Source organism: Emiliania huxleyi (genome assembly GCF_000372725.1).
Source record: "Emiliania huxleyi CCMP1516 unplaced genomic scaffold EMIHUscaffold_11, whole genome shotgun sequence".
NCBI classification, from domain to species: domain Eukaryota; phylum Haptophyta; order Isochrysidales; family Noelaerhabdaceae; genus Emiliania; species Emiliania huxleyi.
In genome coordinates this window covers 790,040-815,825 of record NW_005201792.1, presented here as the reverse complement: position 1 = coordinate 815,825, position 25,786 = coordinate 790,040, and the positions used below count along the sequence as shown (strand labels likewise).

Sequence of the window (25,786 nt, the reverse complement as noted above, 5' to 3'; positions counted from 1 at the left end):
GGGTGTTAGGCGAGAGCAAGACGACGGCGCACGGGAGAGAAAGCTGTGCGGAGGTGTGTCTGTGTGTGCGGGAGGAGGGAAGGGAGGTGAGAATCTCTCACCCAGCTCTCCAAAGTAGACCAGCACGTCAGCCGCGACGATGAGGTCGAAGCCTGCTCCGCCTGGGGGCAGGAGGAGGTCGCTGGGCGAGGAGAGGCGGGGAGAGGGGAGGAGGCGGGAGGGGCAGGCGAGGGGGAGAGGGGGGGAGGGGAGAGGCATCTTCCCACTCCTCCCCAAGCAGACTGGGATGGCCGCTAGATGGCTGTCTGCTCGATGGCTGTCTCGAGTCTCGAGGCCGCAGCCTCGGCCGATCTCGGCCAATCTCGGCCCTCTCTCGCCTCGGAGCAGGTCGGGCAGGGGCATCGTCTCCAGGTCGAGCGCGAGGAGCTCGTCGTAGAGCGGCCGCTGGTCACGCGCAGAGCCCTGCACGCCGCAGCCATCTGCGGGGGAGGGGCCGAGGGCGTGTGAGCGCGTGTGCGAGGCGGGAGGGGAGGGGAGGCGCAGGGCGTGCGGCGCTCCCGAGCGGGTGCAGGCCGCGGCAATCCGCAGCATCTTTGTCGAGAGGTCGACGCCTGAGCCGAGGGAGGGGCGTGGAGGGCTGTGAAGAGACGGCTCTCGGACGACAGCTGGTGCGGAGAGGGAGAGGGAGAGGGAGAGGGAGAGGAGAGGAGCCTCGAGGTCGACAAGTGCGCGGGACGAGAGAGGGCGGCCACGTGCCTCCGCAGGTCGGCTAGACCTCGGCTAGATCTCGGCTAGATCTCGGCTAGATCTCGGCTGCATCTCGGCTAGGTCTCGGCTAGATCTCGGCTGCATCTCGGCTAGGTCTCGGCTGGATCTCGCCGACGAGAGGGCCGGAGACATGCCTCCGCAGGTGCGGGCCGGCGAGCCCGGTGCCGCAGCCCGCGTCAAGAGCGGAGGCGAAGGGGCGGCCTGTCCTACCGCGCGCGAGGGCGTCGACCGCAGCGCCAGCCATCGCCGGCACGGTGTACTCGAGCTCGGTGAGCTTGCCTATCGGTGTAGGCGATCCGGGCTGCTGCTTCCCCGGGCGGCGGAGGTGCATGCCGGCGCGCGGGGGTGTGCTCGCGGTCGAACGAGTCCGCAAAGTCGTCGAAGAGCGCCTGAGGGAGAGGGAGGGGGGGGGAGGGGTTGAGACGGCAGAGCGCCGAGTCTCTCGGCTTCGAGTCCAGCGGAGAGGGAGCTGAGGAGGGGTGCGTGAGCTCCTCTCGCCTCGACGAAGCCCGGCGCCGCCTTTGAAGGGGCGCCCTCTCCCGCGCCGCCGGCGCCGCCCTCGCCCATCATCGCAGCGAGCATGTGCTCCGCCTGGGAGAGATACAGCCGAGATACACCCGAGATACACCCGAGATACACCCGAGATACACCCGAGATACAGCCGAGATACAGCCGAGATACAGCCGAGATATAGCCGAGATGTAGCCGAGATATAACCGAGATGCACCCGAGATACAGCCGAGATACAGCCGAGATACAGCCGAGATATAGCCGAGATGTACCCGAGATGTACCCGAGATGTACCCGAGATGTACCCGAGATATAGCCGAGATATAGCCGAGATACAGCCCCTTCCCGCCGCGCCTGCGCGTTGCTTGGGTCGACCGCGGCCGCGGTGCGCATCGCGTTCTGCGCCGCCGCCGCGCAGAGCTGCGCCGGCGGCATCCCTCCCTCCGCCGTGCCGAGGAGCAAGTTCTGCGGCTGCGCCGCGAGAGCGCCGCACGCCTCGGGCGAGAGGTCGGCGAGCAGCGTCCCGTACCCGTAGTACAGCTTGGAGAGGTACGAGCCCTCGCCGCCGCCCTCGCCGCCGCCGGCCTGCTCCGCCGACTCGAGCACCAGGATCGCCCGCTCGTACGCGTGCAGCGCGCCGAGCGGCTCCCGCCGCAGCTCCTTGAGCGCCGCGGCGAGGTTGGCCCACGCGTCCCACCGCTCGGGCTCCGCCTCTGCCGCCACGCGGTACATCGTAGCCGCCTCCTCCACCGCCTCCTCCGTCTTCCGGTCGTGCAGCAGCAGAGCGAGGTTGTAGGCAGCGTCCGCGTGCTCCGGCTCCGCCGCCAGCGCGACACGGTAGAGCTGCTCCGCCCGCTGCTCGTGGCCTCCGAGGTCGACAAGAACGCTGGCGAGGTTGATGACGCATGGCACAAAGTGCGCGTCCGCCGCTGCGGACGGCAGGCCGCCCGGCTCGAGCTGCAGGCACGCCTCGTAGGCGGCGACAGCCCGCGCCAGCTCTCCCCGCTGGTAGTGGCCGTTGCCTCGAGCGAGGAGAGAGGCCGCCGCATCGCGAGAGCGAGCGGGGCCGGAGAGGAGGAGCAGCACGAGAAGGAAGAGCTGGGCCATGGCTGGATCGTGGCTTGAGTGGGCTCAGTGTGAGGGGTTGTGCGTGTATCTGAGCGAGTACTGCAGCTGGCTGGCTTGGTGGAACCGACAGAGAAAAAAGTTAGCCGGGATCAGCGTCGCACGGATTTCTCTATTCCTGCTTCAGCCCTTCCCCCGAGCTGCGCGAGAGAGCACAATGATCGGTCGGCTGAAGTGGACCTCGCTCGCGCTCGTCCTCGTCGGCTCGGCCACATCAGAGCCGCTGGAGGCGTGGCGGCGCTTGTGGCGGCGCTCTCCGGCCGAGTTTGAGGGCGAGGTCTCGCGCTCGCTCGCCTCGCGTCTCGAGCGGCTGGGAGGCAGTGTGCACCAGGGCGGCAGAGGCTGGCGGCTGCCGCTGCTGCGGCGGTCAGCGGCCTCGGCGGCGGCGGCGGCGGAGCGGCGACGCGAGGCCGCGCTGCGCCTCCTCCTCCAGATCTGGCGCCAGCGCGACGACCCCGCGACGCTGCTCACCACCTGCGACACCCTCGCTGCTCTGCTCGACGACGGCGACTCGATCGATGAGCTGGAGGCGCTGCTGCCGCAGCTGGCGCACCTGACGACGCGTCTGCCGGCGGACTGGCTCCTCACCTCCGTGCTCGAGCGCTTCGTCCTCCGCGTGTGCGAGTCAAACGTGCACTGGGCGCTGCAGCTCACGTGGATTGCATACAGCGGCCTCGAGGAGAACCGGCCGGAGGCTCCCGCTGCCGCGTCGTTCCCTGCCGCGCACCTCTCGCCGCCGCAGCCCCATCCCTCGCCGCCGCAGGTCTCCACCGGCGACGCCGAGGTGCACGCGCGCTGCGCCGCGCTACTGCACCGGATCGAACAGGCCGTCGTGTACGGCGCAAAGGTGACTTCCGAGACCCTTCCGAGACCCTTCCGGGACACCTCGGCCTCCCTGGGCCTCCCCGCGCCGTGACACGGCCGCGTCGGTCGGGAGGGCGGGGCGTGGACTTTGACGAGAGACTCGAGGCTTTCCCTCGCTCCTCCACTCCCTCCTCTCCCCACCCCTCTCCCCGCCTCCTGCGTCCAGATGGTCAACCGCGACACGCTCCGCTCGGCCGCACTCGCGCACAATGTGCGCCGCTGGCTCGACGAGCTCAAGAGCAGCATGGACCTCACGGGCGGCATGGAGCCGAGGCTCGTCGAGGCGAGCGGGGACGGAAGGAGTGGTGCGGGAGAGGGGAGGAGCGGCGCGGGAGAGCGGGCGGCGGCGCTGCGGCCGGCGAGTGGCGCGGGCTGGAGGGCGGTCGGCGCGGCTCGCTCGCCGCGGTCGGCCGAGGAGGGCGAGGCGGTGCTCGAGGGCTGGCTGCTCAAGCGCAAGGCGCGAGACGCGTGGGGTGTCTGGCGCTGCTGCGGCGAGTCGTGGACGCGGCGCTGGTTCTCGCTGCGCGAGGTAATCATAATCATAATCATAATCATAATAATAGTAGTAGTAATAATAATAACAGCTGGTTCTCGCTGCGCGAGGTTGTGCTCTACTACTACCGCTCGCCGACCGACCGGCGCGCGCGCGGCGCCATCCCCCTCTCGCTCGCTCACGTCGAGCTCCGCGAGTCGCCCACTGGCGGCCAGTACATCAAGCTCTCTGCACGCTTCTCCCGCCGCGCGATCCGCGTCCGCGCGGCGACGCCCGCGCAGACAGAGACGTGGCTGCGCGTGCTGCGCGCCGCGGCGGGCCTGCCGCCCCTCTCGCCGCCGCTGCCGGGCGCGAGCGGCTCGATCGCACAGTGCACCGACCTGCTCTCCGCTTCGCTTACAGAGATGCACAGAGGGCAGCCGCACCAGCCGCAGCCGGCGGCGGCGGCGGCGGCGGCGGCGGCGGCGGCGGCGGCGGCGGCGGCGTCTGCCTCTGGGGCGGCCGTGGAGGCCGCCACGATTGGCTCCGCGGGCGGCGCGAGCGATCGGGCGGCCGCCGATGCTGAGCGCGGGGGCGACAGCGGTCCGCCTCCGCCTCCGCTCGAGGTTGGCGTGTGGTCCGCCGTCGGCGCCGCGCACCTCTCGACGTCGCAGCGCTGCTCGTGGCTCTACCTGACGGCGCAGCGCGACTTTGTGCGCTCGCTCGCCGCCCTGTCGGAGGAGCTCTACACGCCCGGCTCGGGGCTGCCAGAGATCGAGCGGAGGCGCGACGCCGCAGCGAGGCGGAAGCAAGCCCCCCTTCACCGTGACGCGTCCTCCTCCCTTGCAGGCCCGCGAGCGAGGCGGCGAGGCTGAAGCTCGCCGCGCTCGTCGGAGGCATGGCGGTGCCGCCTCTCGCCTACGTGCCCCTCTGCTCCTCGTCGGACCCCTTCCGGCGCGTGGTCCGCATCCCGCCCGACGAGGTTGGCGTCTTCGTGACGCGCGAGCGCGCCTCGGCGCTCCTCCTCGTCGAGGTGGTCGCCGACCGGCGGCGGCGGCGCCTCTCTCAGCTCTTCGAGGCGGTGCGAGCCGAGCGGTCGGGCACCACCTTCGACGCGCTGCGGCAGAGGCAGCCGACGTGGCTCGACCAGCTGATGCGCCGCTCCGACGCAGAGGACGAGGCCCCTCCGCCGCCGAGCGACGTCGCGGCGCGGCTGGGCGGCGCGGCGGCGGCGGCGGCCGCCGAGGCGGGATCCGCGGAGGGGGTCGCGGACGGGGCCGGGGGCGCGGCTGCGCGGGGCGGCCGCGCGTCGCGGGAGGAGGTTGGCAGGGTGGGCAGCCTCGACCAGCTGTACGGCGAGCCGTGGGCGGACAAGGTTGAGCGGATCCGGCGCGCTTCGCCGCACGGGCGCCGGTCGGGCTGGGCGCTGGTGCCGCTCCTCTCCAAGGCGAACGACGACGTGCGGCAAGAGGTGTTTGTGATGCAGCTGCTGCGGCTCCTCGAGCGCGCCTTCCCCGCGCCGCTGTGGCTGCGGCCGTACGCCATCCTCTCGACGGGCCCGCGCTCGGGCCTGATCGAGTTCTCGCCAAACACGCAGTCGCTGCATGCCCTCAAGAAGCTTCCTCGCTTCGGCTCGCTCGAGGAGCACTTTCTCGACCATTACGGCGACGCGTCGTCGCCTCGCGGCGCCGCCGCCCGCCACAACTTTGTGAGCTCGCTCGCCGCCTACTCGATCGCCACTTACCTGCTCGGCGTCAAGGACCGGCACAACGGCAACATCCTGCTCGACCGGGACGGCCACCTCATCCACATCGACTTTGGGTTCGTGCTCGGGCGCGCGCCGGGCGGCCGGGCGGCGCTCGAGGCGGCCGTGCCCTTCAAGCTCACCCGAGAGATGGTGGGCGTGCTGGGCGGCCCCACTGCGCCGCTCTTCACCGAGACGCTCGTCGACCTCTGCACCTCTGCGCTGCGGGCGGCGCGCGCACACGCCGACTCGCTGCTCGCCCTGATCGAGATGACGGGCTACCGCTCCGACATGCTCTGCTTCGCCTCCGGGGTCGAGACGCCGCTCCGGCAGGCGCGCCGCGCCGCGATTGGAACGGCAGGCGCCTCAGCCCCGCCCGCCCACGCCTCAGCCGCGCTGGTCCGCGCCGCACAGGTGCGCGACAGGCTCATGCTCGAGGTTCCAGAGGAGCAGCTGCGCGAGCGAGTCGAGCAGCTCGTCTCTCTCTCGTACAACAACGTCTACACCCGCGCCTACGACGAGTTTCAGCGTTGGTCCAACGGGATTGCTTGCTGAGGCGCGAGCGGAGGCGGGGGGAGAGGCGAGAGCGCGAGTCAGAGTCCCAGGAGACGGACCACACGCGTATAGGGGTCAATGGAGTTGGCGATTGGCGCGAGATATAAGGCGAATAAAATTGGGCCATGCAGTTTTGTGCTGTAAGGGCTCACATGCTCGAGAGCTTTTTCCTACTGTGCTGCATGAGTGGTTGGGCAGGTGTGAACAACACCTCCCCTGACCACGGCGCCGCGCAGGCGCCTGTTGATGGGTCCAGGTGATAGCCCTGGGTGGGCAATGCACATATACGATATACCATACGGCATACGCCTACGGCTTTAGTTGGACCTCAGATCGCCCGACCGCGTCCCGGTGCTCTGCCCGGTCGGATTTGTGACGCCGCCGCACCGCGCCGCGGCCGGGGGCCCTTCGGAGGCCGAGGATGGCCGTGGCGGACCGGGACAAGCTCTGTGGGAGGTAAAGTGTCTCAGTGTATATATTGTAGAGACCAACACCATGCCCACAATATCTCTCAGTCTAGCTAAGCCAGGGGAGGCGATGCCGGGGCCGTACAGCAGCTTGATGGTGCTTCGCCGGCGTGCGGTGCCGGACGGGCGGTCCGTGGGACAAAATCGGGGGACAACCCCGACGGCGCCCTGATTCGACTTTTAACCGTTCAAACAAAGACGGCCGCACGCGCCGCAGCGCGGCGCGGGCGGCCGTCAGGAGCGGATCCGTCAGTTAGTTGTATTCACGCCGGCACGTGTCCCCCACAACCTGCCCAACCATTCCTCCAGCAGAGTAGCCGAGGAGTTGTGTTGTGAATTTCAAAAATCGACTATCGAGCCCGAGAGCATGTCCACATACCTCATACGTGTGTGCCGACACCCTGTGAGCCTGTGCCACCTCCGATCCTGTGGTACGTGTTTGTTATGGCCGGTTCCCCAACGAACACACCAGCGAGGGAGGGAGACGATCGAGGGGTCCCGTACCATGCGGAATCGACCCTATCCCAGTGCAATGGCGTGGTGCCCGCCGTCTCGAGGGGAGGGCGGCTTGTAACTGAGGTTCGCCGTCAGAGACAGTCGTCCTCCCCTCAACCGTGGGGGGCGTACTGGCTTGATCCCACCGGCTAAGGGCGGGCAGTCTTCCGTGACTGCTGTCACGCTAAGGCCGACGCCCCCTTGTCACCACCCGATGAGAGGGGATCACGGGGTATACGGACTGTGCGCGCCCGGCCGGCTTAGCGGCTTACTAGGTCCCGCCCTTCTCTCGGAACACGCGCGCCGGCCCAGGTGACTCGCTTGCGAGGTAGATCCCGTTCCAGCCAGAGGCTGCGTGACCACCATGGAGACGTCCGGCGGCGCCGAGGAGCGATATCGTGCCGATCTCCTGGCAGATGATGTTGAGCACCTCGGCGATGCGAGCGCGGCGGGAGGCGCCGCCGCCGAAGACGGAGTCGGCGACGCTCGAGACGACGCTGAAGGAGGGCGCGTTGGACGCCGGAGCGGGCGGGTCGTGCTGCGACGCGCCGAGCCGGCCGATGCTTGCTGTCGGCAACAGGTTGGAGAGCGCGCCAGTCGAGATGCCCCCGAGCCTTGTGCACTGACGACGGCACGCCACGGGCTTCGCGTGAGGCGTGCGAGGCCGCGCGCGAAGTACGGTGGGGAACCCTTGCGTGTGGTCTGTCGGTATTCATCCATTTTGCGCGTACTCGTGGTGTTGTAAGGACGTACTGCTCTGAGAACCAGACGTCTCGAACACAGAGAGCCCGGCCCTTACGGAGTCGCGCACGCACAGGACACCACCAGAAACATAGACCACCATGGCAGTCCCCGTCGACGCGCGGGCGAGTCGGATGGGGCTCGGCCCGCTTGCTCGGGCGCACGTTAGCACGCCGTGGGCTCAGGCCCCCCCGTTCTCACACCGACGCCGCTCGTTCAGGCCTCGCCGAACTCGAACTTGAACTCGTGGCCCTCCTCCTGCGAGGCCCACTTTGCGCCCGCGATCGTGAAATCGAAAGCCTTGCCATTCGCCTTGAGCTCCTTGGAGAGGTACTTCACGAACTTCTTGTAGCTGCGTGGGAGCAGCGCGACGGGAGGTGAGGGTTCAGCGGCAGTAAGGCGCGTGCGGGAGGGGGAGCGTGTGCGGGCGTGTGCCGTGTGCGGGGCGGGTGTGGAGGCGTGTCACTTCTTCCCGTTCTTCGTGATGGTCATGGAGGTGGGCGAGCCCGGCTTCGGGGAGGTGGAAGACTTCGCCATGTTGTTGATTATGACGTCTGCGCGCGCGCCGGGGGGGGGAGCACCCGTGAACAGGCCGTGGCGGTAACGATTGCCGGGAGAAGGGAGAGTGGGATGGGGCTGAGGGGCGTGTACGGCGGCGGGCTGGGCGGCGGCGAGGGTGGCAGCGGCGAAGGGTGGGTCCGCACGCAGCGGGGCGCGCGGCTGTGGTTCGCGGGGGCGGCGTGCGGATATTTCTTCTCTGCCGCAGCGTCTGCGACGTCTGCGCGCGACGAACGCTGTGTACACCCCGGGTGTGGCGGCGGGGTGTCGGAAACGAGCCGTGGCGGGGTGGGCGATGCGCCGCGCCGCGCCGACGGCAGGCGGGGGTGGGACGCGGGCGCCCTCAGAGGATGAGTTCGCTACACATACTATCAGCCACCTGCAAATCGGCTTTTTTTTTGAGGCGCTGTTGCGGCAGTTGATGTGAACTCGTCTCGTCACACGCCAAGGGCGTATGCTCTGTCGAGATGTGAGGCGCATGCGCCCAGGAGGGGAGGGCGCATGCGTAACGACGCTGCTAGAGAAGCCTGCCTTTCGGGGCCCAGAGAGAAAACTTCTGATGCCATGCGTGACCTAGTAGTGTCCCCAGCTCTGGGCGTGTCCACGTTGGAGCCAGGTGTGGTGTGGACGCGAGAATAGCTCCGCCATTCATGGAGGCAACCGATGCGAGTCGACTGGTGTGTGTCGTCGTGGTTTCGTATCAAGAATACTCACTCACATACTCCCATTGCGCCTTTCATAACAGGGGAGTTGTAGTCCATCAGCCCCGACCGGCAGCACGCTGTTGGTCGGTTCGAGAGGTGGCCTCCGCCAGAGGTCTGCGTGGGCGCCTCTCCACCGCCTCCCTCCTTTGCCCCGAGCGTCGTTCCGCCCTCCATCCACACCATCCTCGCGAGCCACCATCTATGTCTCGCCTGACCACGACCTCACAAAGGCGCGTGGCGACGCCCCCTCGCAGGGCCAGATCACTTTCCTGGTCGTAAAAGCTTGGCGCTACGAGAGGACCAAAGTGGTAAAGGTGGCACTCTCCCCTGACCCGATCAAAAGCGTAAAAGCACCTGAGGCAACAAAACGTACGTGTTTGGTATTGCTAAAAATCTCTCTCTCCCGAGGCTCCCACCTCCAGCAGAAAATAATAAGAGAAACTGCAGAAACCTTACCCTCAGGCTAAAAAGCCGTAATGTGGGCACCGCTCGCGGCTCGACCGGGCACACCGACTCGCGGTATCCAAAATGCGCCTGCGGGCGGACCCTCACAGCTCACAGCTCACATACCCGGAGAGGTGGACTGCTGACAGGTTGCGATGAGGACGCCCCGCGGTCCCCCCGAGACGCGAGACCCGACGCGCCGCGAGGTTTCTCGCGGGATTCCGATGCGTGGTTTCGATCGTTCGGGTGAGTTCGACAGAGAGAGACTAACCGCTTACGCACGAGCACGACTGGTGAGGGGAGACACAGAGCGCCCTCCAGCCACCTCCCCGCGCGGGGCCGCTGCGAGACGACCCGGGCGCCCTGCGACCAAACTGGTCTATTACTACCCCGTGCCCAGTGTCGTGAGAGGGAGCTTTGTTGTATGTCTTTTAGGTTACTGGGAGAAAAAAGGACAGGGGTGTGTGTTCTCTAGGCCCCTAGGCCCTACGCGCGGCGTGAGAGCTTGGAAGCGAGCTTTGCACGGCGATCGAGCGAGGATGGCGCGGTTCACCCCCTTCCTTCACCGAAGCGATGGAGATAGATGCGTTCCGCGTGGTGTGACTCTCTCTCTCTCTCTCTCTCTCTCTCTCTCTCTCTCTCTCTCTCTCTCTCTCTCTCTCTCTCTCTCTCCCCTCTCTCTCGTTGTAAAGTTCTATTACTAAATTTCTATTACTATCTTTGAACAGTGCAACAACAGCCCGCCGCATCGTGCGTCCTTCAAACATAGTCTAGGTTGAGCCGAGGTGTTGAGGTCCAGGTCGCGTTGTGGCCATGTGCGAAGATTCGACCCCAGCCCGCACGGCTGGCCGCATATGGCACGGTTCCAGGGTATGGACATGCTCAGGCCTCGTCGCTCTCAGCGTCGTGTGGGCCTTGAGCTGTGCCGCTGCGGCAAGCGCGGCCGTCAAAGATCAGACGCCCACGCACCAGTTTGAGGTGCATCGGCAGCTGCTGGAGGCGCGGCCGTTGCCTGCGCCCCGTCGGTACCAGGGCTACAAATAGCATCTTTGTTGCCCATAGGAGCTTCAGCGAACACGTGATCACGTGCGCTTGAGGCGTGTCAACGGCACCGCAGGGCACCACGCAAAGCAACGCGGCAATAGCTCGCACCACGTGAGACGCGCCAACCACTCGCACCACGAGCTGCGCGCGTGGCTCAACTTGAGCGGCACAGAGAGGCGCGACGCAGAGGAGGGAACAGGGCTGCGTGGGGAGCTCGATAAGAACGTCGGCCGCAGGTCGCAAGCGATGCATCAGATGGTGGTGACAATACCGGAGGGCTATGGTCCGGGAGAGAAGGTGGTTGTCTCAGCTCCTGACGGGCGAAGCTTCGTGCAGGTTGCTAATGCTCCCACCCCCGCACACCCCTCTGTTTCCCGAATAGCCACCACCACGTACCGGAGTCAGTGATGGCTGCTAAGCATTTGGTGCAGGTGACTGTTCCTCCGGGCGCGCGTCCAGGCCAAAGAATCGCGGTTCGGATCGGCTCCAGCGGATTTAGCGGCGGCGGCTTCAGCGGCTCGCTCAGCGCGAGGCCCATCGCAAAGCTGCGGTCGCCTTCTCTGAAGAGAGGGATCGCCGGAACGGCCAAGCACGACGCAGCGATCGCATTCCCCTCGGCGCTGAACCAAGAACCCATGAAGTTCGAACTGAACGGTGACAGATGATCGTGCTTCGTGGGGCGGGGGAGCGGTCGTTATGCGCGTAACAGTGCTTCAGCCTTCACACAAAAACAGTGATACACAACCCCGTGTAGGTCTTAGGATGACACTCCATGCGCCTTGCGGGCAGACAGAGCCCTTAGCCACCCTTCTATATCTTGCGCGGTCAAAATCGGAAGGATTTGTTGAATTGAATCTCGCCCCAGGGTAGCCAGGCAACACACTTCTTCACAGAATGGTTGATAAGAACAAGAAACTCAGATCGCACGACAGTGAGGGCGCAGTACAACAGTCACCCTCAGCTAGCCTCACAGTTCACAATCACACCGGGGTCGTTGATCCCGCGATCATCATTCCGTCCGATCATCCTACGACGCGTGCGCACAATGCCGGACCCGCTAAACGCCTGTGGGGACCCAGAGATCTATTGTGATAGTTTCCGCATCGATCTCACCTCCGAGAGTTTTGGTCAATGCAAGTGCGGTTTCAAGAACGCGGACCACCCGGTGAAGATGAAAGACGTTGAAGTGGAGGCGCCAGCGCCAGCGCCAGCCCCAGCCCCTGCCGCAGATCAGATGGATTCGGCAGCTGCAGCCCAACCGCCGGCTGCGCCTCCTGCTGTCGCTACGCCAGCGGGCACTTCCAGCCAGCCTAACGGCTCCTTCCTGAGCAAGTGCTGTCCATGCCTCGGCGGAGGGTCGAGCAGTGTGCCAAAGCGAGTGTCTCGGCTGAGCGTTCCAAAAAAGCCGACCATCTGCGGCTCCCTCGTTTACGACGACTCTGCCCAGGGAACGCTTCAGCTGCACTACACACGTGATGCGCCCGTCGAGGGTGCTCTCGCATTCTTCGAGACGGAGGACGCGGTGCCTGAATTCAAGCTCAATAGCAATTGCGGCCGGTCGGACATCATAAAGGGAGTGGGTGGGCCGAACCCAAGGAAGTACTACGAGGGATGGAGCCAATTTGTCAAGCTAGCGCAAGGATGGACGGGAGACTTCACCCACCTGGCCAACAAGGACGCAAAGCCGGTCGCTCTCTATATCACCGACGAAAATATCAAGGTAACGCGCGTCAAGCTAGATGAGCCGATCGACCTGTCAGAGGTGGTGTGCGTCGCCATTGTCCCCAAGGACTGCTTAGCTTACTCTGGCGTCACGAAACTCGAGCTCGGCATGTTCAAGGTAAACGCAAAGAATGCGAACGGGGTGTCACTCGACATTGGGGCGGCGTCAAGCCCAACTAGGTCAGCGCCTCCAAGCCCAATCAAAGATGTGAAGCCATCCCCGAGTCCCGCACCAGCAGCCACGGAAGTCCCGGAGGAGGAATCAGCACCGGCAGCATGAAACAGGCATGATATGAAACAGGCACAAGCCTCTCTCCACACACCCAGTCACCACACGTCTGTTTCCCATCGTTTCCACCCCGTATTCCGCGTGAGATATAACGAGAGCAGAAATGGAAAGCTTTCAAGCAGCGCGGAAGGTGCCGCTGGCTTCCGCGGCAGCCATGCTTGCGGCCCGGGCAGCGGCGGCCTGGCCGGCAGTTCGGGCGCTGCGCCCGGTTTGCGGAGTGTCGCCGCAGACGCGCGAAGCCGAAAGATCCAGCCCGCCATCCGAGGGCTCAGGAAGGCGCCCCTTGCGCTCGGCCTCGGCGTGCGCGAGCGCCGCGAGAATGCCGGGGTGGTCGTCGAGGTAAGGCCCCTGGTGCGTGCGCTGCCGCAGGCTCCGGCTGGCGCTTGATGGGGCTTCCCTCGTCGCCAGATTGCACTTTGAGGGGGGCTGCGCGTGCAGGGTGGCGGCGCGCTTCCGGGCTGGCGCAGGCGCTGCCTGCCGCTTGCGCCGCTTGGCCGACGGCGAGGCAGCCTGCGGCGCGGAGAGGCGGGCCTGCAGCTGGGACGCGGTGGCCAGGATGCTGCAGCCCGCAGAGGGGCTTTGCAGGGGAGCGCGGCTTTGCCCACCTCTTCGTCCTCCTCTCCCGTCCCTTCGTCGCCGTCCGAGTCACTGCGCACGGCCCGGAAGTAGGAGAGCACGCGCTCGGGCACGTTCGCCGCCGGCTCCCAGCTGTTGTGCGACGGCGGGTAGCCCTACCGACGCGAGGGAGGCGCAGGTGGGGCAGGCTAGGGGGGCGAGGGCGAGGGCCGAATCCGCGCGCCTTCCAGCGGATCAGGTACTCGGTGACGCCGCCGTTGCGCCGCTTGCCGAGGACATCCTGAGGGAGCGGGCGAGTCGTGGCCTCATCTGGGCAGAGGGGGCACAGCCAGAGCCGCTCTCTTCTCTCTGGAGCGGTCCTGCACGTCGTAGACATCGCCCGCCGCCCCTGCCCGCTGCTTTGGCTGCTCTCCGCGCGACGTGGCGTGGAGGGAGAGGTCGTACCCGTCCTCCGCGTACATGGCGGTGAGCCGACGGGCGAGGTCCGCGTCCCCCGGCCGGTTTGCGAGCAGGTAGGCTGCCGTCACCTGCACGGTCCGTGGGCAGGCCGTGGGCAAGCCGTGGGTGCGGCATCGACCTCCGCCTCGCGGCTGCGTCCCGGCTGCATCTGGGAGGGTCTCGCCTGCTCGTCGGGGTGGTACTCCGCCTCCCTCCCCGCCGCCTCCTCCGCCGCAGGGTCCATGTCCGCGTACTCGGGCCGCAGCGAGTAGAAGAGCACGTGCCTTGTCTCGTCCCGGCCGAGCGTGCCAGGCCCGCGGTGGAGCAGCGTCGACAGCGCCAGGTTGCCGTCGCCCGCGTCGGGGTGCGGCTTGCCTACCCTCGGCCGATCTTGGCTGCCCTAGGCTCTTCTCTCTCTCTCTCTCCATGTCGAGGGCAGGCTCGCGGGGGGCGGCGCGCCGAGCGAGTGCCGGCACAGCTGCGGCGCGCCCTCCTCGAGCAGCTCGCCAAACGCGGCGCGGAGCGCGTCCCCGAACTCGGCGGGGCGGCTCTCGCGCCGGCGCGAGGCGTGGCGAGGCGGGATGCCTCCTGCGCCCCTCGCGCCGCCGCCGCCGCCGCCGCCGCCACAAGAGTCGCACCGGAAGCCGATGCGGAGGTGACGGCGCTCGCGGTACATCTTGTCGGTGAGCGGGACGGCGGCGTCACACGCGGTGCACTTGGCCGTCCATCCCGTGGGCCACGTCCTGCTGCTGTCGTAGGGAGCGCAGCGGGTCGGCGCCTGCCCCGGCCGCAGGTGGATGAGGCCAATGAGCTCGCGGTTGCACGTGTCGTCGGCGTGCGGGAGCTGCGGCTGCTGCCCAGGGTGTGTCGAGAGCACGGAGACGTACGGAATCGAGACGTACGGCGTGCTGAAGACCTCACGCGCCGCCTGCCGCACGGTGGGAGACGAGCACACGGCGTCGCGAACGCACTGCAGCAGCGAGCCTCCGATGCGCAGCTCCTTTGCGTTGCTGATGTCGTGGCCGCCGCCCGCCTGCGCGCGCGCTAGGAGTGCCGCTCGCAGCGATGGCTCGAGGAGGGTGGATGGCGTCTCAACAAAGCCGTGCCGCAGGATCTGCGATGCATCCTGGTTGCGCACCGCCGACCTGTCGCCGGAGGAAGCTCGTGCTTCTCCGCTGACGGCACCAGCTGCACTCTTGGCACCTCGTCGTCGCTGCTGGCGCGAGTCCAGCAGCGCCTGGCCGATGCGGGCCACGGAGTCGTCCTGGCGAGCGCGCTTCATCGATGTTCGGGTGGCACTGCCGACATACCGGGCTGGTTCCGGCTCCTAGCCAGATAGGGGATCGCTGCCTCCCACATAGGTAGGTAGGTTGGCCTTGTTTGAGAATTTCCTGAATAGGTAGGCGCCCCGTTTTCTTTTCATTTTTTCGCTTCGCTGCGCGGCCTGGGGATAGCTACTCGAGTAGGTAGGTAGGGCGTTTTGGCACGAGTCAGAGAGAGATTTTAGAAAACCAACAAGAAATCACGACCGTCACAGTGATTTGGGCTCGGCAGCTTGTCAGCCCTCAGCCGAAGCTGGGGCCGGTCCCGTAGCCGAGAGAGCCCGCGCCGATGAGTTCGACGCGGTCGGGGGGCCTTGCGGAGAGGCCAGCGAGGTGTCGAGTCAGTGTCAACAGACCCCCTATCTGGCTAGGAGCCGGAACCCAGGCGGGGGTGAAAAAACATAAGCGGGGTGCGCGCTGGGTGCGCGCTGTGCCGCTATGTTCGGCGTCGCCCATCTCTTCTTGAGAATACCTGCTTCATCGTACATCGACTGTCGTGTGGGGCAAGCTGGGACGCGAAGAAAGAATTCAAGTCGCAAACTCTCTCTCGCCACCACACTCTCGCTCCTTAAAATCCTGTGTGTGTGCGCCTTGCGAGGGGGTGGCGGCAACAAGCCTGCGGGGATGCTGCGTGCGCGGATGCAAATACGGGGAGAAATGGGGCCCGCCCGCGGGCGCCGGCCGCCGCGCCCGCGGGGACGTCCCGGGGAGACGGCCGAGAGCTCTCGCGAGCTTAGTGAGCGTGTGCGCGGCACGATTGCCCGCCTGTACTGGGTCTGGGAACTGGCGCGAGTCGGAAGGCTGCGACCGTCAAGTGTTCCCGACGAAAGCTGCCATATCGCTGGGGTGAACCGCCACAAACCACGGCCGGCCGGCCGGAGGCGACACCCGACACGTCACAAGTCATAACTACACAGCACACGAGACAAGGCGCGAGACAGTACGGAACGCCTTCGATTAAGCCGAGCAGCGCCGGTGCGGTGCGGTGCGGTGCGGTGCGGTGCGGTGCGGTGCGGTGCGGTGCGGTGCGGTGCGGTGCGGTGCGGTGCGGTGCGGTGCGGTGCGGTGCGGTGCGGTGCGGTGCGGTGCGGTGCGGTGTGTGTGTGTGTGTGTGTGTGTGTGTGTGTGTGTGTGTGTGTGTGTGTGTGTGTGTGTGTGTGTGTGTGTGTGTGTGTGTGTGTGTGTGTGTGTGTGTGTGTGTGTGTGTGTGTGCGCGCATGTCCCGCGCCGACGCGCGGAGCGACGCTAGGCACGCCCCCGCTTCGAACCGCGGACATTCGGCAGGCCCTTCTGCCGCTCTCTCTGCCCTTCGAAGAAGGCCTTGACCTTGGCGACCGTCAGGTTGGCGCTCTCGCCCCAATGCGCCTCGTGCGCCTCGGCCACCTTCAGCAAAGTCGCCTTGCAGCCTTTGCTCTCGCTGAGCTTGGAGATCTTGGTCTCCTCGGGCTCGTCCACCTTGTCGCCGAGCAGCGCGCCCATGACGGCCACGCAACACCTGGCGACCATGGGCGGCACATAGCCACCCTCCAGCGCCGCTACGGTGGGCACGTCCGGCAGCGCCGTGAGCATTGACTCGGTCATCGCGCCGAAGCTCTCCGGCGCCAGCTTCGCATGGAAGCCCTCGCCCTCGGCCGCGTCGAAGCCGGCCGAGATGAGCAGCAGCCCTGGTCGAAACGCCTGGAGAATAGGCAGTACCACGAGCTTGACGGCGACGGCGTAGTCCGCGTAGTGCGGCGGCCAATCCGCGGAGCCCTCCCACATTATGTTGACGTTGAAGCCTGCGCCCGCGCCCTCGCCGACCTCCTCGATGGCGCCCGTGCCCGGGTAGCGAAGGTCGGCGTGCAGCGAGATCACCAGGACGGAGGGGTCGGACTCGAAAATCTCCTGCGTGCCGTTGCCGTGGTGCACGTCGAAATCAACGATGGCGATGCGATCGACGCCATCCTGCTGCGCCGCTGCCGCCGCGACCGCGACTGAGTTGTAGTAGCAGCCGCCCTCTGCAAAATCACCCTCGCCGCCCTCGTCTGGCACGCCAGTGCGGCTCGCGTGGTGGCCCGGCGGCCGCGCCAGGACAAACGATCGGCGAGGGCCGTGATCGCCGAGCACGTGCTTCGTGGCGTCGATGACAGCGGCGGCGGCGACGCGAGCGGCCGACTCGGTGCCTTCTGTGAAGAAGGAGTTCTTGGATCTTGCTCTTGCTTTGCGCCGCCGCATTACGAGCCACCTGGTCGAGGTGCTTGCGCAAGTGCACGCGCTGCAGCTCCTCGTCGCTCGCCTCCCGGCCGCACTGCAGCAAATCGCAGCGTGTGGTGATGCCAGCTGCTTGCAGCGCGCTCATCGCGGTGGTCACACGGTCCGGATGCTCTGCCTGTCCGCGCCAGTTCGGCGGTGGCGTGTGCACAGGCGATGCGAAGTACGACATTGCGACTATGGGATTGCTCCCCATGGGATTGCTCCCCATGAGGATTGCCTCCCAGGAGAACCGGGCGTTCAGGCTGATCTGTGAATCCCCCTGTCTGCTATCTTGTGTGATGCTATCGTACGCCAGTGGGACACTGGCGGGGCTCTTTCGAGCCCGCGGTGCCGCTGCAGCGCCACATGTCCGCCGGCAGACGAGAACGGGACTCGGGCGCCTGGGGCGCGAGGGTCCGACACACGAGTTCCGCGCACGGACGGACGTAACGATCCGGCCATCGCGTCACGTTCCACACCTTACGGTGGGAGTTATTCTATGTCGGTTCCTCTCCTCGCGTTGTTGGATAACCTACGTAGCCGCTGCGCGGCTATCTCCGATTATCCATCGCGTCCGAGTCCCCGTTGTTCATGCTGATATAGATTGTCATTGAGATTGGTGCTAAAATCGACTCCTGGGTTGGCTGGCCCCGAGAGCTGCGTCTCGAGGTCCCGGTGCCGTTGCCAGACGACCCCGAGCGTCGGCGCCCAAATAAGGCCCATCGCGCCGATTGCCGGGGAAGTCGATCCCAGTGAGTCTCAAACGGCCCATCGACGAAGTTGGGGTCGTTGCCCGGTAGGAGGGTGGCGGCCGTACCTGGCTGCCCCGGGCTCGGTGGGGTTCGCCCCACCTTTGCTGGGATGCAAGGCCAGCTGCTCTGCAGTGTGTCATGGCTCGTGCCATATGTCACGGGCTCATGTGATTGTCGCGTGGCGAGTCTCACGACGTGGCGATTAGGTACGCTCACGTTGTCTCACGAGTGGCGATTAGGTACGCTCACATCGTCTCTCACAGCGTGGCGATTAGGTACGCTCACGTCGCGTCTCGTCGCGTGTGGCGAAACCGATTCGGTCCGCTCCGGCGTGTCTCGTTGCGGCGATTAGGTCCGCTCACGTCGTGTCACCTCACGAGTGGCGATTAGGTGCGCTCACACGTTGTCTCACGACGTGGCGATTAGGTACGCTCACACGTCGTCTCACGAGTGGCGATTGGTACGCTCACACGTTGTCTTTTCTGCGGGTCCCTCTCTGGGCCGCTCTTCTGCGGGTCCCTCTCTGGGCCGCTCTCCGCGCGCCACACACCACACATGTCACAAATCAATTTTTCAATGGAAAAGAAAGAGAGAGCGCTGGGAGAAAGAGAGAGTAGACTGAGGATGCAGGATGGCACGCGCACTCCACTCATCGATGCGGTGATCGATAATTCACGCACACCGTTAGCGGCTGCGCATATTTGACAGTTCTGTGTTGGCAGCGCCGCGCGCACCGCGGACCCAGCCGCGCCACGCCGCGCTCTACGCTGAGGGCATGATTGTCGCAATCCAGTCGGCACTCGCCGCGTCCGAGCCCGGACACAGCAGCCACGTGTCGGAAGCCTTGCCGTCCGGCACGACTCGGAACGCGGTCTCGTAGTCCTCGATCGGATCGTCGAGCACCGCGGCCTGCACGCGGTAGCCGAGCTGGAGCCGCCCCACCTCGGTCGTCATCGCCTAGAGAGGGCAACCGCGGCGACGCTCTCACCCTCCTGCAGAGGCGCGGGCCGGCAAGCGGAGGCAGCGCCACCTCGTCCGTATACTGCCGCAGCGTGAGCCCGCCACCGGAGCCGGGCTCCGAGAGGAGCGCAACATACGCCCACGCAAAGGTCTGCTCCTCGTCGGCGCCCGCGTCCTCGGCGCCCTCCGTCCCGTCCGCCCCGAGCGGCGGCGGGGAGGCCTCGACCGAGGCTCGCGACGGCTTGGTGGCCGGCTCGGCCTCCTCCTTCTTCTTGCGGAAGAAGGAGCGCGCAAAGGAGGGCGAGCTCTTGGAGATAGTCTCCGAGCGCGCGAGGTCGTCGTCGGTCAGCTCGGCGGCGCGGTGCGCCTCCCACTTGACCTCCATCCACGCCGAGCGAACCACCTTCGCCTCGCCACCGATGCTGCCCTGCGCCACCTGAAGGCGCATCGGGCGGAGCAGCGGGTCGAGGGCGGCGCGATGAGGCGGACGCGACCCGTCGCGGGCGGGCGGGGGGGGGGGGGGGGCTCGAGGGGCGCACCTTCGGTGGCCCGATCCAGAACTGCAGCAGCTTTGCCCAATCGTCGGCCACCTCCTTGTCGCCATGCCTAGAGAGTGGGCCCGCAGCCTCAGCGGGGCGGCGTGGCAGGCGGCGCGCGCCAGGCGTTCGCACGCACCCGAGCTCCATAAGGCCCGACTCGCGGTCGGGCGTGGAGAGCAGCACGCGGTGCTCGGTCTTGTGCGTCTTGCCGAGAGCGGTCTGGACTTTGGTCGCATCCTTGAGATGGATGACGGTGGGGCTCTTCTTGATGGCCGCGTCCTTCGAGTTGTTGAAGTAGGTGAGCTGCCTACGCGCGCGGAGGGGGGCGGGCGCGGTGGGGAGGCGGACGCGATCGCGCGAGAGAGTGGGAGGCGGGGCTGCCCTGTGCGCACGACGGTGCCCTCCTCCGGGCCGGCGTCCGTCATCACCTCGAGGACGAACCAGCGCTGCCCCCACGGCTTCGCCTTGCGCGTCTCGGCGCGCTTGTACAGGTAGCCCGCCTTGAGCTGCTCGGTCAGGGTCGCCACTGCCTCGCGGGTGCCTACAGGCCAACCCCACCCCGCCCGCGGTCAGCCGCGAGGGTGGTGGGCGGGAGAGCCGCTGCCTCGCTGGAGCGCGCCCGGCGCGGCAACCTCCGTCGGGATGCAGTTGACGTTGAGCGTGGAGAGGAGATGGCGCATCTCGCTCTGCCCCGTCGCGCGCATGCGGAGCAGCGTGCCGTCCGTCGTCTCGACGACGATGCCCCACTTGTAAAAGTCGGCGCCCTGCGCGCGCGTGGCCGTCTTCATCGCAGTGGACTGCAGCGACGCGGACGGCTCGCCGAGCGGACCCTTGGCGGCCGCCTGTCGAGCGAGGGGGGAAGGGGGCGAAGGGGTCGGTTGGAGGGCGCGCGCCGCGGCTGCGCGCCGCGGGGGCTGCGGCCGCGCTCGCCTTCTTCTGCTCCTCGGGGTAGATTTGCAGCGCAGACGACTTGAGGACAAACCAGTGGCGCGCCCACACCTCGCCCTCGGGCGTGTCGCGCGGCAGGTCGCACCAGCCCTGCGCGAGCACCGCGTCGATGGCGGGCTTGGCGCTCGCGTCGCTGGGCGCCGCAACCTTGAGCGAGGCGGCCCACTGCAGCATGCTCTCCTTGCTCTTGGTAGCGAGCAGCCACGTCTTGAAGGAGCACTTGATGCTGATCGTGTGCATCGACGCGTTGCGCGTCTCCTCCACGCAGTTCTCGACCGGGATGAAGCCGAGCGCCTATGTGCGGACGCATCACGCGTGTCGCTGACTCGCCCCCCTCGCCTCCTCGGGCCGGCAGGGACAGCCGCCGCGCCTGGCCGAGCACGGCGCGCTGCATGTCGGCGAAGTACATGAGGATCCCGTTGGAAAAGAGCACGAACCAGTAGTGCTTGAACTGCGTGCCGCTGCCGCTCTGCGCCGGCTCCTCCTTGAGCAGCCAGCCGTGCGCCACGTTGGCGACCTTCTCCTGCAGCATGATGACCTCCTGCAGCCGCAGCTGCCACGTCTCGAGCTCGAGCATCGTCTCGCACTTGATCTGGAAGTGCTTGTGTCCCGTCACGATCTCGAGCACCTTGTCACCGCCGCGCTCCTCGACCAGTTTCAGCGACTGCGCCAGCCGCGCGTGGATCTCGCCCGCGTAGACGGGCGGTGACAGCTTCTCGAACTCGATGTTGCGGTTCGAGAGCAGCCGGAAGGCGAACGGCTCCCACTCGCCGCTCGGCATGCGCATCCGGATCATCGACTCGAGCACGACAGAAACGGGGCGGCGGCAGATCGACAGGCGGATGTCCTTGGGCGCCTTCTGCACCATCCCCGTCACCTCCTCGATCGTGTTGCACGGGCAGCCGTCGACGCCCTTGATGACGTCGCCCTGCACGAGCGTGCCCTCGCGGTCGGCCGGGCCGCCCGTCGTGATGGCGCCCACCGTCACCTCGCCATCCCACAGGTCGACGGCGATCCCGAGCGTGCCCTTGCCCACGTCGCGGATGATCAGCACGTCAAAGTACTCCTCCTTCTTGACCGCGTGGTTGGAGGACGCCTTCTCGAGCGACATGGTGCCGTCGATGCCGCCGCCGGCCACCTTCTCCGCCTCCTTCTCCTTCTGCGCCTCGGTGAGCGCCTCGGTCAGGTTCGCGTTCGAGGCGGCGTCGAAGAACGAGGGACGCCGAGTGGTGCTCCCCGCGCGGCCGCGCGGCGACGCGAGGGTGGCCTCCACCATCGGCTGCGAGCCGAACACGTTCGAGTCGCTGCGCTTGCGGTCGAGCTTCTGCTTCGCCGCGTTGCGCGCCTCGTTCTCGGCCATCTCGGCCGCGACGCGCGCCTCGGCCTCCGCCATCTCGGCCGCGACCCGCGCCTCGGCCTCCGCCTTGGCCTTCGCAACCGCAGCCGCCACGGCCTTCTCGTCCGCCTTCTTCTTGTTGGCGGACGCCTCGGCCTCGGCCTTGCGGCGCGCCTCGGCCTCGGCCTCGCGCATCGCCTTCTCCTCCGCCTCCTTCTTGGTGCGCTCCGCCGCCTCGCGCTTGAGTCGCTCCTGCCGCTCCTTGGACCACTTCTGGTACTCGCGCCGCGCCTTGAGCGTGCGCATCCGGTGCTGCGCGAGGGCGGCGGCCGCCCTCTTCTCCTTGTACCGCTTGCGCAGGAACCAGCCGTAGACGGCGTTGCCGATGACCTTCTCGGCGCCCTTCTTGCGCTTGGACTCGGCGATCTTGGCGACGAGCAGCGGCACGACCACCGCCGTGTCCATCGAGGCGAGGTCTTCGAGGAAGACGCCGCAGCCAACCTTGAGGAAGAGCTTCGTCAGCCCGAGCGCAAAGTCGCCGGGGGCGACGTCGCACGCGATAGCGATCGCCTCGCAGAAGGCCGCCGGCTCGTCGCCGGTCGCGTCGAGCACCTCCTTGCCCATCAGCGGCGCGTAGCGCCCGTGGATCACCTGGAGGGCGCGGCGGAAGGAGGCTTGGTGCTTGGGAGGAGAGGGAGGGAGGGCGCGACGCGGGCTTGTGAGCGGCTCACCTCGTACGGGATGCGCGTCGGGTACGCCTCCGTCATGACCCGCACCGCCTCGACGACGCCCGAGCAGCGCAGCTGGTCGAGCACCATCGCCGGCTCGAACTCCTTCTTGACCTGCTTCGAGTTTGGCTTGATGCAGCGCACAAAGTGCGCCTTGGACGCCTTGAGCTCGTCGAGCAGCGAGTTGAGGTCGTTGACGAAGCGCTTGCCGACGCTGGAGAAGGAGGCCGACTTCTTGGCCTTGAGGGCGGCCTCCCAGCCGGGCGAGAAGAGCGACTTGAGCAGCGGCACCTCCGAGCCGGCCAGCTGCTCGAGCCAGTCCTCCTGCAGCGTGTCGTTGTTCTTCTCGAGCAACGACACCTCGGAAACCTTGGTCGCCTTGCCGATGACGGTGCTCGTCTCGTAGACGACGTCGCCCGCGTAGTGCCGCACGATGAAGCCCTCCCCGTCCCGCATCCGCTTGAGGCGCGTCGGCGCGAGGAAGCCGCCCTTCTTGTGCGTCTCGTTGACCTGCTCGCACAGCGCCTCCTCGCTCGCCTTTGGCGCCTTGCACTGCGAGTCGAGCAGCCGGAAGATGCCGTTGGGCGGCTTCTCCATCAGCTCGATGCACGGCGTGTTGTCCTGGTACTCGACCTCCTTCCACGGGACGCCCTCCTTGACGTGCAGCACCTCCTCCTCCTTGAAGACCTGCGTGAGGAAGAACTGCTGCAGCTTCTCGTTTGCGAAGTTGATGCAGAGCTGCTCGAACGAGTTGTGCGCAAAGTTCTCAAAGCCGAAGATGTCGAGGAGTCCGACGTACGGCAGCGACGGGGTCGACTCGTTGCCGGCGATGAAGGTGTTGACCTTCTCCACGATCCAGTCGAAGAGGTGCGTGTAGATGGACTTGACCACCGCGTCGCGCACGGCCCCCGCCTGCTTCGCCGAGTAGGCGATCGTGTAGATGGAGCGGCGGCCGTCGGGCTTCTCCTTGCCCTTCATCACCTTGCTCGTCAGGTTCTTGGAGAGGGCGCCGCACGCGAGCAGCTCCTCGGCCGCCTTGCAAAAGTCGCCCTTGCCGAGCTGCTCGTCGAAGACGGCCTTGTCGTTTGCGTCGTCGGTGAACTTGATGTTGCCAAGCAGCAGCAGCGCAGAGAGCACGCGGAAGAGCTCCGACTGCTCCTTCTTCGGGATGCCGAGCGTGTCCATCGCCTGGACCGTCTCCGCATAGTCCTTGGCGTCGCTCTTGCCCTTGAGCTCGATGCACTTGGACTGGTTGAGCATGTTCAGGTCCGTCGGCTTGAGGCTGGCCAGGAGCGAGCCCTGGAGCACACGCAGGGGTGTGGACGCGTCACGCACGGCCAGACCCGAGCACCCGCGAGCTCGTGTGGGCGCGCCGCCGCTGAGGGACGGGCGCGAGAGCGTCAGCACTAGGTGTGGAGTACGCGATGCGGCGCCTTGTCCTCGGCGGGGCCCGCGGCGCAGAGCTGGTAAAAGATGTGGTAGTTTCGCTCCGGGTCGGTGATGGCCACCGCTCGCGACTTTTCGAGCAGGTACGTCTTGATGTAGGCGCCCGCCACCGCGCCGCTCGGCTCAAAGTGGAGGCGCATCATCTTGCCGAAGCGGGACGAGTTGTTGTTGCGCACCTGCGCAGAGCGAAGGTGGTGAGGGGCGGCGACGGGAGGACGGTGGCGGCGAGGTGGCGGCAGCGAGATGGCGGCGGCGGCGGCGGCGGCGGCGGCGGCGGCGGCGAAGCGGTACGCGGTGGCGTTGCTCTCTGGCGCGCCGTCTTTGCGTTTCCGAAGGCCTCGAGGAGAGGGTTGGTGCCGAGGATGGCGTCGGCGAGCGTGTCGAGCTTCCCCTCCGCCTTCTTGCTCACCTGGCGACGGGGAGGGGGGGGAGAGGCGGGAGGTGGGTTGTGGAACCGACGCCGACGAGGTCGTGGTGGGCCGAAGCAGCGGTGGCAGAGCCAACGGGTGAAACAGCGAGCCGGGCGCCTCTCCTGGCCGTGAGTTGTACCGCTGCGGCTAAGACGGCTGCGGATGAGGCTGCTGCAGCTGGACTGCTGCTGCTGAGACTGGGCGGCGGAGGCTGCCGCGATGCGGCTGGCCCGCACCGACTCGGAGCGCCAAGCCAGGTAGCGCATGATGTGCTTGGTCGTCTCCGTCTTGCCGGCGCCGGACTCGCCTGCGTTGCGGGGCACGGCCCTCGGCCCTCCGCCCCAGGGCGGCACGCGCTCTCTCCCCTCCCTGACTCTCCCCTCCCTGGCCCGCTCGTCGCCACGCTCTCTGCTCCGCTCGAGGCAGGGTCGACGGCGCCCGCCCACCTCGCAGGGGCGCCCCACCCCCACACGCTCAGCCGTAAGCGCACCCGACATGATGATGGCCGCCGGCGTCTTGTTCCGCTTCACGTGCTTGTACGCCGCCTCGCCCATCGCATACACGTGAGGCTCGGCGCCGCGCGCGCCGACGTCCTTGTCCTTGTACTTTGCCATCGTCTCCTCGCTGCGGGGGCCGGGAGTGCGGGAGGGTGCGATGGTCTGGGCGCAAGAGTGATGGCGTGTGCGCCACGTGGTGCTCGCGGCGCGGCGCAGCTCGCATCTCCGGGCGCGGATCGTGGCACAATCCGGCAGCTGGCGGCGGGCCGGGCGTCTGCGCCGCTCCGCGCTGCATGCATCCCGATGCGGCGGGACGGCCGTGCGGAGATGCATGAACGCTCGTTTGCTGTGGCGGTGATGGGATGGCCCTCGCCTGTAGATGGATGATAGGTTGGCAAACGGATTGAGCGCGATCAGAATCTTGCCCGTGTAGGTGTAGATGTCATCCGAGGCGTAGCGAGCCCGCGAGTTCTCGAGGATGGAGGGCTCGTTGAGGTGGATTAGCCCACAGTGGTCGGGCGCGGTGCTCCCCGCCGGGTTGGCTGGAAATACGTCTGCGTTTGCAGCGTCAAACGCTCGCTCAGCGCCACTCGCGTCGGCGACAGTCACGCGTGCGCCATTCTGCTGCACATTTGTGACCTGCCCGAGCTCGAAGGGCTCTCCGCCCTTCTTGGCGCCGCGGAGCCACACCGGATCACCGATACGCATCTTCGTGGTGACCTCCATCGCCGCGAACACAAGCACGCGCGGCAGCCGAAAACAAGGATGGGCGGGGCGGCTCGCGGTCTAAAGGCGGGACGTCCAATGAGAACTCGGACACCGAAAAATTTCTTTTCCCCGCACTTTTCTTTTGCCTCTCACTCCCCCTATCGCTATCCCACCCACAAGACGAAGCACAGAGACAGTCGAGGAGAAAGGAGAGACAGTGACGATCGCATTGAGTAAGTAAGTAAGTAATGAGGTGAGACCTAAACATAGCGACACGCTACACGTCTCAACAACAAAAACAACACGTCTCTCTCCAGTGGCCCCTCAGTACTCACACGCGGCTCGCACGCGTAAGTAGAGGCAGAGAGCGGGCCGTCCCGTTTTGATCTCTC

The 25,786-nt window shown here is 66.7% G+C and overlaps 7 protein-coding genes across 7 annotated transcripts in view; 2 read left to right on the top strand and 5 right to left on the bottom strand.

Moving 5' to 3' along the window:
* EMIHUDRAFT_200154 (hypothetical protein) overlaps positions 1 to 2,385 on the bottom strand; it is a gene marked incomplete at both ends in the record, with an annotated part of 3,022 nt that extends 637 nt beyond the window's left edge. Inside the window, 3 exons of the mRNA XM_005791981.1 lie at positions 102 to 161; positions 979 to 1,075; positions 1,654 to 2,385. Coding sequence (XP_005792038.1) covers positions 102 to 161; positions 979 to 1,075; positions 1,654 to 2,385 — 889 coding nt within the window. The remainder of the gene's footprint in view (positions 1 to 101; positions 162 to 978; positions 1,076 to 1,653) is intronic.
* A 2,507-nt stretch (positions 2,386 to 4,892) lies between these two features.
* On the top strand, positions 4,893 to 6,038 carry EMIHUDRAFT_62719 (hypothetical protein; the record flags this gene model as incomplete). The annotated part of the gene is made up of 1 exon (XM_005791980.1): positions 4,893 to 6,038. The coding sequence occupies one exon, from the start codon at positions 4,893 to 4,895 to the stop codon at positions 6,036 to 6,038; it is 1,146 nt and encodes a 381-aa protein (XP_005792037.1).
* Positions 6,039 to 7,271: 1,233 nt separating this feature from the next.
* EMIHUDRAFT_97792 (hypothetical protein) lies at positions 7,272 to 8,278 on the bottom strand (the record flags this gene model as incomplete). Its single annotated transcript, XM_005791979.1, has 3 exons — positions 7,272 to 7,614; positions 7,980 to 8,093; positions 8,208 to 8,278. 3 exons carry the CDS (start codon positions 8,276 to 8,278, stop codon positions 7,272 to 7,274), a joined length of 528 nt encoding a protein of 175 aa, XP_005792036.1.
* A 3,258-nt stretch (positions 8,279 to 11,536) lies between these two features.
* On the top strand, positions 11,537 to 12,493 carry EMIHUDRAFT_200149 (hypothetical protein; the record flags this gene model as incomplete). The annotated part of the gene is made up of 2 exons (XM_005791978.1): positions 11,537 to 11,677; positions 11,825 to 12,493. The coding sequence occupies 2 exons, from the start codon at positions 11,537 to 11,539 to the stop codon at positions 12,491 to 12,493; spliced, it is 810 nt and encodes a 269-aa protein (XP_005792035.1).
* A 123-nt stretch (positions 12,494 to 12,616) lies between these two features.
* On the bottom strand, positions 12,617 to 14,824 carry EMIHUDRAFT_448893 (hypothetical protein; the record flags this gene model as incomplete). Its single annotated transcript, XM_005791977.1, has 5 exons — positions 14,155 to 14,824; positions 13,656 to 13,896; positions 13,444 to 13,605; positions 13,108 to 13,233; positions 12,617 to 13,033 (listed from the first exon to the last, which is right to left on the bottom strand). Exons 1-5 carry the CDS (start codon positions 14,796 to 14,798, stop codon positions 12,617 to 12,619), a joined length of 1,590 nt encoding a protein of 529 aa, XP_005792034.1. The 5' UTR covers positions 14,799 to 14,824.
* Positions 14,825 to 16,083: 1,259 nt separating this feature from the next.
* EMIHUDRAFT_200147 (hypothetical protein) lies at positions 16,084 to 17,260 on the bottom strand (the record flags this gene model as incomplete). The annotated part of the gene is made up of 2 exons (XM_005791976.1): positions 16,084 to 16,992; positions 17,063 to 17,260. 2 exons carry the CDS (start codon positions 17,258 to 17,260, stop codon positions 16,084 to 16,086), a joined length of 1,107 nt encoding a protein of 368 aa, XP_005792033.1.
* Positions 17,261 to 18,378: 1,118 nt separating this feature from the next.
* EMIHUDRAFT_462187 (hypothetical protein) lies at positions 18,379 to 25,474 on the bottom strand. The gene is made up of 14 exons (XM_005791975.1): positions 25,060 to 25,474; positions 24,680 to 24,813; positions 24,426 to 24,496; positions 23,997 to 24,188; positions 23,755 to 23,955; positions 22,337 to 23,632; positions 20,640 to 22,256; positions 20,252 to 20,563; positions 19,954 to 20,163; positions 19,670 to 19,851; positions 19,458 to 19,628; positions 19,322 to 19,388; positions 18,853 to 19,218; positions 18,379 to 18,779 (listed from the first exon to the last, which is right to left on the bottom strand). The coding sequence occupies exons 1-14, from the start codon at positions 25,410 to 25,412 to the stop codon at positions 18,585 to 18,587; spliced, it is 5,367 nt and encodes a 1,788-aa protein (XP_005792032.1). The 5' UTR covers positions 25,413 to 25,474; the 3' UTR covers positions 18,379 to 18,584.
* Positions 25,475 to 25,786: the final 312 nt, after the last annotated feature.

What these genes read in the sequence shown, in the direction of transcription:
- EMIHUDRAFT_462187 (XM_005791975.1), bottom strand. Translation starts at nt 25,412, where the DNA reads ATGGAGGTCACCACGAAGATGCGTATCGGTGATCCGGTGTGGCTCCGC. An exon ending in TCAACTGCATCCCGACGGAG is followed by an intron (nt 19,852 to 19,953) that starts GTTGCCGCGCCG and finishes GGCACCCGCGAG; the next exon opens with GCAGTGGCGACCCTGACCGA. An exon ending in CCACTCTCTCGCGCGATCGC is followed by an intron (nt 19,629 to 19,669) that starts GTCCGCCTCCCC and finishes CCGCGCGCGTAG; the next exon opens with GCAGCTCACCTACTTCAACA.